The 10,070-nt window shown below is 45.0% G+C and overlaps 1 protein-coding gene across 1 annotated transcript; it reads right to left on the bottom strand.

The window, feature by feature from the left end:
- Window positions 1-9,125: 9,125 nt before the first annotated feature.
- Window positions 9,126-9,560, bottom strand: LOC138368907 (caldesmon-like). Its single transcript, XM_069331626.1, has one exon. It carries the CDS (start codon window positions 9,558-9,560, stop codon window positions 9,126-9,128), a length of 435 nt encoding a protein of 144 aa, XP_069187727.1.
- Between the last annotated feature and the right edge of the window lie 510 nt (window positions 9,561-10,070).

The following is a 10,070-nucleotide window of genomic DNA, read 5'->3' as shown; positions in this document are numbered from 1 at the left end:
ACAAAGGCTATACGACGTGCTGTTAAAGTTCCGCATTGGGACTTACGCATACATGGCAGACATCAGTAAGGACTTCCTTACGGTAGGTCTCCAAGAAGAAGACCGTAACCACACCAAGTTCTTATGGATTAAGGCGCCTTATGGTCCAAACAGAGAATTAATCACTTACAGGTTTGCATCTGTTTTGTTTGGTGCTACTTCTCTGTTTCTGCTTCAAGCTACCTTAGATACGCACTTGAAGAAATCTAATAGCACAAATAAAACTGAAATTAGCAACAACCTGTATGTGGACAATTTCCAAGGAACAAGGAGCAGTGAAAGCAAACTGCTGAACATATATGATGAGGCCAATCAAGAATTATTGGGAGTAAATATGCCTCTCCAGTCGTGGGTCTCCAACAATGCCAAATTAAATCAACTGATCAAAAAACAAAAAAATCCCAACTACAAAGTACATCAAAAGAGAAAGGTACTTGGCATCGAATGGGATACAACAGCAGATCAGTTGACAATCAAGTTGGTGGAGCTAAATACCACCAACCTAACAATGAGAAAATTACTCTCCCAAGTCCCAGGGAGCCGGTCGGCCGAGCGGACAGCACGCTGGACTTGTGATCCTGTGGTCCTGAGTTCGATTCCGGGCGCCGGTGAGAAACAATGGGCAGAGTTTCTTTCACCCTATGCCCCTGTTACCTAGCAGTACAATAGGTACCTGGGTGTTAGTCAGCTGTCACGGGCTGCTTCCTGGGGGTGGAGGCCTGGTCGAGGACCGGGCCGCGGGGACACTAAAGCCCCGAAATCATCTCAAGATAACCTCAAGAAGTCAGCAAACTCTTCAACCTATTGGGACTATTAAGTCCAATATTAATCAATGGGAAGATGATAATGCAGGAATGTTGGCAACAAAGGATAGGCTGGGATGATCTTCTAACACCTGCCTTACAAGAAAGATGGCAGGGGCTAGTGAAAGGTTTAAGTATCCTAGAGTCTGTCAAGTTCCCTCAGAACACAGTAAATGAAAAAGAACCAATTAAACTACATGTGTTCTGTGATGCCTCAGGAAAGGCTTATGGCACAGTAGCTTACCTGGTCTGAAATGGGCAAGCCAATTTGTTCACATCAAAGGCCAGAGTGGCACCATAAAAGAAACGATTATTGCCACAACTGGAGTTAACAGCCCTACTGCTAGGAGTAAGATTGGCTCATTATCTGATCACGGCCTTAAGCAACATTCACTTTGAAGAAACAGTGGTATGGTTAGATAATGAGGCAGTGCTACAGTGGGTGAAAAACAATAACAGTAAAAATCCTTACGTGAGTAACTGCATTAAGGAAATACGAGAGTTGTCGGCAGGGTATAATCTGAGATATGTACCCACCAAAGAGAATCCAGCTGACTATCTCTCCCAAGGCCTGTCTTTAGGGCAATTAACCAAAGCAGAGATGTAGTTCAATGGACCTCAGTGGCTAATCAGCGACCAGTGGCCTGAACAAAAGCCACAAGTCATTGTGACCAATGTCACTGTTCCCACTGAGAATCCAGAACCATCTCGGACTTTGGTATTTGATCCTAATCAGTAATCTTAACTGAATAAGCTAATAGGTGTCACCCAAGTGGAGTTTGATTTTCTAAGGAAAATAGGAATCAAGCATAAATTCCCTAGTGCCCTAAGGTACTGGGTCAAAAGAGCCCAAACAGATACATCTGGGATAGAATTTGACAATGTCCCAAAGGAACTACAAAATGATCTGGGTTTCTGGATCAACACCAACAATTATAACATAATAAGATGCGGTGGCCACTTACAGCATGCGGACATAGATCTGGAAGCAAAAAATCCTATTGCTTCCTCATCACCTCATAATAAGCAAGCTAATTGTGTTACACACACACAAACACAACACTCTGCATGGTGGGGTATTAGATACTCTCACAGACTTAAGACAACAGTACTGGTCACCCCAATGTAGGCAGACTGTAAAATCCATAATTAAATCCAGTGTAATTTGCCGGAGATACGATGACAGAGTGTGTCCATATCCGAGACCTCCTCCACTCCCAAAGGAATGAGTTGTACATATTCGTCCCTTGGAGACTACAGGAGTAGATTTCACAGGAGAACTAACACTGACAGGCACCAAGGACAAAATTCCAGTGAAGGCATATATATGTCTTTTCACTTGTGCCACAACAAGGGCAGTACATCTAGAAGTGACTCCCAATATGAGTGCCGAAGCATTCTTACAGGCTCTCCGCAAGTTTGCTTCATCTAGATCCTGGCCTAAGTATATGATCTCAGACAATGGGTCCAACTTAGTGGCAGGAGAAGCATGTCTGAGGAAAATCTGGAACCACCCAAAGGTGCACACGGCCTTAAATCAACGGCAGTGCCACTGGAAATTCATACCTCCCAGAGCACCATGGCACAGAGGCTTCTATGAACGCATGATTGGTACAGTGAAACGTTCTCTACAGAAAACCCTACACCGCCAAAAGATTGAAATACAGGAGCTCCAAACCGTTTTATACGGGCTCACGATAGCCTGTGCTACTTGGATCTGTTCTGAGTAGCTGAATCTACAACAACATCCAAACCGTTGCCATAGAGGTAGAAGTTTGACTTAGCATCCGACCACTTATCTACCTATCTGATGATGTTTTGCAACATGAACCATTAACCCTTAAACTGTGAATGGCATATATATACGCCATGAGTAACATGTCCCACGGTGTGCATGGCGTATATATACGCCATAGGGTGCCAGGCACGATTCAAATGGCCCGCGGCTACACGGGGTTCACATTAGTTTCCTCAGGGCTCTTGCAAACAGACGCCATATTTATAAAAAATGGTGAGCAATATTCTCCGGTGTGCGAGCCACAGTACTGTTGGAGTAACCACGGCTGGCACACGCAGCATGAGCGAACAGCATTGCTGTTCAGCTTGCGACCACAGCATCGCCGAAAAATGTCAAAATAAATATAACACTGATATTATTTAGCGATGGCAGTATTACAGATGACCCCCTGATTGTGATAAAAATGACCAGGATTGTGATAATAGCTGGATTGTTGTGATAATTAGCGCTGTAGTAGGAGTAATGCTGAGGGACGGAGAGAGATAGCATCGTTTACTGACTGTGTGGCCACCAGTTATTGTCTGCATTCACCATACCAGCTCTGTGGTTCTCTATGGTGAACACAAATGTAGATACTTATATATATTTTGTCTGTATTAGTGTAATAACAGCAAAACTATTATGTTGGGAGGAGCCATTTGGGTGACGGAGGTGGCGTAGTCTGCATGACTTATCTAGCTGTATAGAGGGTGGCTACTATGCTCTTTGGGCACCCTACAAGCTTAGGTGTACAGTTACGGTGCATATAACATGCAGATACTTATGTATAATGTGTGTGTATAGTGTAATAACACTACAAACAGTATTGTTGGAGGAGAAAGTTAGTACGTGTGGCTTTGAATGAGTGAGGGAGCCGCCAGCTGACTGCGTGTGGCGAAGACTCTTAGTGCCTGAACTACCTATATCAGCTTAGTTGTACAGTTATGGTGAACAAAACATTTAGATATTTATATATAACGTCTGTATATGGTGAATAAAATAAAAAAACAGGATGGTGGGAGGAGAAAGTGGGCGAGTGAGGCGTTGTTGAAGGAGTGGCAACGAGTGGCTGGCTGGTGTGTGGCAGTCACTCGTTGCTTTTTGACTCACAATACCTACTTAGTGGTTCGTTATGGTGAACAAAACATGCAGATACTTATATATAACCTGTGCATAGATTGTAATAACAGCAAAACTATTTGTTTATTGTTTTATGAACATAATAATTGAATCACTAATATGCACACCATACTTTTGAGTATAGCAATGATTCACCCCTTTTATTATATAAATATATCACAATACACACTAATGAATAATATTACTGCAAAAATACTAAGAAAAAATCAATCAGAGACATTGAAATAATTAGGTAATAATATATATGTGGCAACTCCCACCTGTCAGCTCGGGTGACATTGATCGCCTCTGATGACTGCTCTGTCAACGTCCACATTTTGCCAAACTTCCTTGGCCTATTGCGCCCAAAATATGTCACCTACGAGTTTTTTTTATTTTTCCGTGCTCAGGGAACACAAATTAACATGTTTAGATGACGAAATAATGTTTTAGATTTTTTTCTTTTGCACAGGGGGATGTAAATCTCATCAGGGCCCCTTAGCAGCTTAAGGGGTCCAGTTTAAGGCCAGCTCATCTGGTGTATTGGAGACCTCTCAGAACTCTAGTGTCCCTTACGAACAAGGAACCAGAGGAAACTTCATATGTCCGAGAGAGTGACTTCTTACAATGTTTCAAACATCTTTCCAGAGTGATAAGTCTGTGGAATGACGTATGGACTCGAGAATACCTTACTGCTCTGAGGGAGTATCATTACAGGGTAAACAACCCCTACAACAGAATTAACTTGAACCCTGGAGACATAGTTCTGGTGGACAGTGATGGGCCACGCTCAGAGTGGCCTTTTTACGGACTCGTCATCGTCGTCTGAGCATGGCCTGGTAATTCCAGCGCAATCTATGAGTCTGTACCCAGACTCCCCTGGAATTGGATACTAAGTGGACGACGCCATCTGTGAGTGGTCGAGTGACTGTGGCAAGTGGCTCAAGATTCCTGCCTTGGTCAGCCAGAGGGGTCGTTGTGGATGACCTCTTGTGAGATGGCGACTAGAGATCAGCGCCATCTGTTGTGCTACTGAGCACAATGTCAACGTCCCCAGTGCATAAATGTTACTTCTTGGTTTCCCAGGACCTTCCATTTATCTAATGAAGTGTCTGTGTCCACAGAGGTGACGTGGGGCGACAGTGGTACTGAGGATAGCAGTTTACCTTGGGCAGCCTACGTTCTCCCACCTTAGTCTAGTCAGATGACTAAGTAAGCCGCCGCTGATCTGCAGCAGAGTGCGTTGTCTGCTAGTGCAGTTGTATTGGAAGAGATTGGTGTATCCCGGGACTGGCTAAGGGAAGAAATGTGTGACAGTAAGGTGTCTGTGGAGAAGCGCTGCTAACTGGATGCTAGAGGCTTCTGCCGGGGGTTTGCTACCCCTGTATTAATTGTGTTGTTGCCCCAATCAGCGTATGGCTGAGGTTTTCTGCCAGCAGGTGGCTAGAAAGGGGTCGAGGGGCATTGGCACCTTATGACACTGTCAGTGGGCTGGCCCATGTATATGGTTAAACTCGCCAGAGTTTCCTCAGTACGGTGGAAAAAGGTACTGGGCAGTAGAGGAAACACTGGGAATGACGAACTCTGCACGTGAGCACGTTCGATATCCTGAGTGAAAGGGTATAATTGTATATAAGTGTATGAATATTTCAATTTATGCTTCTATTTAAGGTGGTGGAAATATATTGATAACGGAAACAGTGTTTTGTTCATTCCCCCCCCCCTTCTCTTTCTTTATTTTGCACTATACAGCCATTTTCTTGAAAGCGTACTGCCGACTCGGGGCCGGATACGACACATAGGTTCCTCCAACAAGAACCCAGTTACAGGTTTTAAGTGGCCGTAACAGGCCTATAGGCCAAATAGTCTCTGTTCTTGAGAATAGTGAAAGTAAAATGCCGAGGCAGCACTACTCTCAGAACATTAGAGAAATTAGTTCCTTTAGAACTGGTAGGAAAAGGTGTTCCACGACTTCCAGCATCTGAAGTGCCAGTTCTAGACATTCGTCCTGAAAGGACTGCTGCACGAAAGTGCAGGCTCAAATTAAAGAACCTCTATAATTTTGAAGGCGAGGAATAAAGTGATCGCAGTCCTTACCAGGACTTCGACCCGTTTTCCCTTCCCCCCTGGAATTATGTCGGAAATCCGACACACGTCAACATAATACTGTTACCCTTATTAAATCAGAGAATGGGACTCCATGACGTCATCACAACAGACGTAAATATTGAATCTCATTTCTTTTAAAACTTCGGTCTAGTGTTTATACTTAATAAAATAGTATTCAGTAGGACTGAATATAATTAAATACACCAGAAATTTAGCTTGACTCTCTTGTCCTTAAGAAATATATAGAACTAACAAACATTTTTGGATCGTCACCCTCAGGGAGAGAAGCAGCTAGTCACGTACACACAACAACTTGAAAACAAAGCCACACACACAAGCGCCACTCATCATAGATTCACAATTATGAATCAACCAACCGAGTAACTGCTATTGTGACCTTTACAACTACAAGAACACCTGAGTATCTGTCTTATCAAGTATCTATAACAAGTTTGTGGCCATTTACTGTTTAGATAGATTAGGTCTGGCGGTTATTTTGTGGGATTAAAATCCCAAACAAGGATGTTTACTCAGCGCTCTACTACACACAAAATTATTCCATGTCACACCTGTACCTAATATGTTAATGTGCTTTTACTAATGTACTTAATTCGGCAAGAAGCTAGTGATTTGGAGTTACAAGAATAAGCTGGTCAACATAAACTGTGACGCTTATATACACTAGCTGCACACCAACGCCTTAGTGCAAGACGCAATTACATGGCCCTGTGCCACATGTGGCCTCACCCTAAACAGAAGTTGGGACATTATCCAGCCTAATTAGGACATCGCATCTATTCAGCTAAGGCCTTTTATGTTATTTGATACTGTAGAAAGAGTAGTATTATTCAAGATAAAGTAGATTTAAAAATAATAGTAGATTAGACCACCATATGTGGTATAATTTTTATTAAAGAATAGGTAAACAATTTGTACTTTATCCAGTATCCACTTCAAGATGGAACAAACTACAAATTGTCCCCCCCCCCCCGTTGTGTGCAGATAGATTCTGGCAGGCTGGATCAATTTATACAGTCCACTCAGAACCAAAATAATATTAAGTAAACTAAAAAAAATATTCATTGAGTAAAATAAATATAGCCTGCTAGGAATTTTCCCACGCTTCATGAGGATACGAGAACCAGTAGTTCTCGAGGGTTGCGAGGACCAGTAGTTCATGAGTAGGGTGAGAGGACAAATGCTTTAAGAGGAGGGTGAGAGGACCAGGATTTCATGAGGAGGGTGAGAGGACCAGTGGCTCATGAGGATAAGAGGACGAGTAGTTCATGAGGGTGAGAGGACCAGTGGTTCATGAGGATGAGAGGACGAGTAGTTCATGAGGGGTGAGAGGACCAGTGGTTCATGAGGATGGGGAGAGAACCTGTGGTTTATGAGAAGACATGTTATTCATTAGTAGGGTGAGACTACTAGTGAGTCAGGAAGAGAGAGAGACAACCAGTGGATCATGAGGACGATGAGAGGACTAGTGGTTCATGAGGAAGGGGTTAGAGAACTGTTGGTTCATTGGGAGGGTGGGAAGACCAGTAGTTCATCAGGAGGGTTGAGAGGACTAGTGGTTCATATGGACGGTTAGAGTATGAATAGTGTATGAGGAGGGTAAGAGAAACAGTGGTTCATGAGAAGAGGCAAGAGGACCAGTGGTTCATGAGGAGGGTGAGAGGACTAGTGGATCATGAGGAGGGTGAGACGATCAATGGTTCATGAGGAGGGTGAGATGACCAGTGGTTCAATAGGAAGGTGAGAGGACCAGTGGTTCACGAGGAAAGTGAAAGGGCTACTGGTTCATGAGGAGAGTGAGAGGGCTAGTGGTTCATGAGGAGGGTGAGAGGGCTAGTGGTTCATGAGGAGGGTGAGAGGGCTAGTGGTTCATGAGGAGGGTGAGAGGGCTAGTGGTTCATGAGGAGGGTGAGAGGGCTAGTGGTTCATGAGGAGGGTGAGAGGGCTAGTGGTTCATGAGAAGGGTGAGAGGGCTAGTGTTTTATGAGGAGGGTGAGAATACTAGAGGTTCATGAGGAGGGTGAGAGGACAAGTGGTTCATGAGGAGGGTGAGAGGACAAGTGGTTCATGAGGAGGATGGGGGGGACCAGTGGTTCTTGAGGAGAGTGAGAGGACCAGTGGTTCATGAGGAGAGTGAGAAGACTAGTGGTTCATGAGAAGTGGCGAGAGGAGAAGTGGTTCATGAGAAGGGTGAGAGGACTAGTGGTTCATGAGGAGGGTGAGAGGAGAAGTGGTTCACGAGGAGTGTGAGAGGACTAGTGGTTCATGTGGAGGGTGAGAAGACTAGTAGTCACCTAGTTGATATTGCGGTGGTTGAGCTCTGGCTCTATGGTCCCGTCTCTCAACTCTCAGTCAACTGGTGTACAGATTCCTGAGCCTATTGGGCTTCATCATTTCTACATTTGAATCTGTGAATGGCGTCAGCCTCCGCCACATCACTATCTAATGCATTGCATTTGAAACAACTCTAACAATATACAAATTGTTTCTCATGTCTCTGTGGGTCGTTTGGGTCATAAGTTTCCACTTTTGCTCCCTTGCTCTTGTTTCCCCATTGTTAAATAATTTGGCTTCTTCCACCCTGCTAATTCCTCTGAAAATTTTGTATGTGGTAATCACGTCTTTCCTTCACCTGTCATGTATCTTGATTCTTTTCATATTTTTTTACATCATTAGCAAACTTTGAAAGGAATGAGTCTATACCCTCTGGAAGATCGTTTACATATACCAGAAACAGGATGGGTCCGTGTACAGAACCGTGTGGACCTCCGCTGGTGACATATCGTCACGCTGATGGCTCTCCCCTCACAGTTACTGGCTGTTTCATGTCGATTAGATACTCCCTTATCCACTGGAGCACCTTACCTTTTACTCCTGCCTGCTGCTCCAACTTTTGTAACAGCCTTTTATGAGGTACTGTGTGAAAGGGTTTCTGACAGTCTAAGAAAATGCAGTCTGCCCACCTATGTTTTGCTTGCAGAATTTTTGTCGCCTGGTCATAGAATACCTTTTAATCTTCCCCCTCCCTTCTCTCTCTCTCTCTCTCTCTCTCTCTCTCTCTCTCTCTCTCTCTCTCTCTCTCTCTCTCTCTCTCTCTCTCTCTCTCTCTCTCTCTCTCTCTCTCTCTCTCTCTCTCTCTCTCTCCTACTACTCCCTCGAGGTAGTCCGTGTCAAGGGGATTTAAATTGGCTTTCACAAGTTTGAAGGATATTCAGAGGACTTGAGGACGAAGCTCCTTCCGGAGACTGTATTGCCAGAGTTTATCGTAGCGGCTCAACACATTCCTTGCCCTGTGCTCTCCTCCTCTCCTCAACACATTCCTTGCCCTGTGCTCTCCTCCTCTCCTCAACACATTCCTTGCCCTGTGCTCTCCTCCTCTCCTCAACACATTCCTTGCCCTGTGTTCTCCTCCTCTCCTCAACACATTCCTTGTCCTTTGCTCTCCTCTTCTCAACACATTCCTTGCCCTGTGCTCTCCTCCTCTCCTCAACACATTCCTTGCCCTGTGCTCTCCTCCTCTCCTCAACACATTCCTTGCCCTGTGCTCTCCTCCTCTCCTCAACACATTCCTTGCCCTGTGCTCTCCTCCTCTCCTCAACACATTCCTTGCCCTGTGCTCTCCTCCTCTCCTCAACACATTCCTTGTCCTTTGCTCTCCTCTCCTCAACACATTCCTTGCCCTGTGCTCTCCTCATCTCCTCAACACATTCCTTGCCCTGTGCTCTCTTCCTCTCCTCAACACATTCCTTGCCCTGTGCTCTCCTCCTCTCCTCAACACATTCCTTGCCCTGTACTCTCCTCCTCTCCTCAACACATTCCTTGCCCTATGCTCTCCTCCTCTCCTCAACACATTCCTTGCCCTTTGCTCTCCTCTCCTCAACACATTCCTTGCCCTGTGCTCTCCTCCTCTCCTCAACACATTCCTTGCCCTGTGCTCTCCTCCTCTCCTCAACACATTCCTTGCCCTGTGCTCTCCTCATCTCCTCAACACATTCCTTGCCCTGTGCTCTCTTCCTCTCCTCAACACATTCCTTGCCCTGTGCTCTCCTCCTCTCCTCAACACATTCCTTGCCCTGTGCTCTCCTCATCTCCTCAACACATTCCTTGCCCTGTGCTCTCCTCCTCTCCTCAACACATTCCTTGCCCTGTGCTCTCCTCCTCTCCTCAACACATTCCTTGTCCTTTGCTCTCCTCTCCTCAACACA

The sequence above is a fragment of the Procambarus clarkii genome, chromosome 26, assembly GCF_040958095.1.
Source record: "Procambarus clarkii isolate CNS0578487 chromosome 26, FALCON_Pclarkii_2.0, whole genome shotgun sequence".
NCBI lineage: Eukaryota > Metazoa > Arthropoda > Malacostraca > Decapoda > Cambaridae > Procambarus > Procambarus clarkii.
The sequence above is the reverse complement of the archived record's forward strand: the minus strand, read 5'-3'. Positions and strand labels throughout refer to the sequence as shown.

Coding starts and splice junctions, on each gene's coding strand:
- LOC138368907 (XM_069331626.1), bottom strand. CDS start 9,560: ATGAGGAGAGCACAGGGCAAGGAATGTGTTGAGGAGAGGAGAGCAAAG.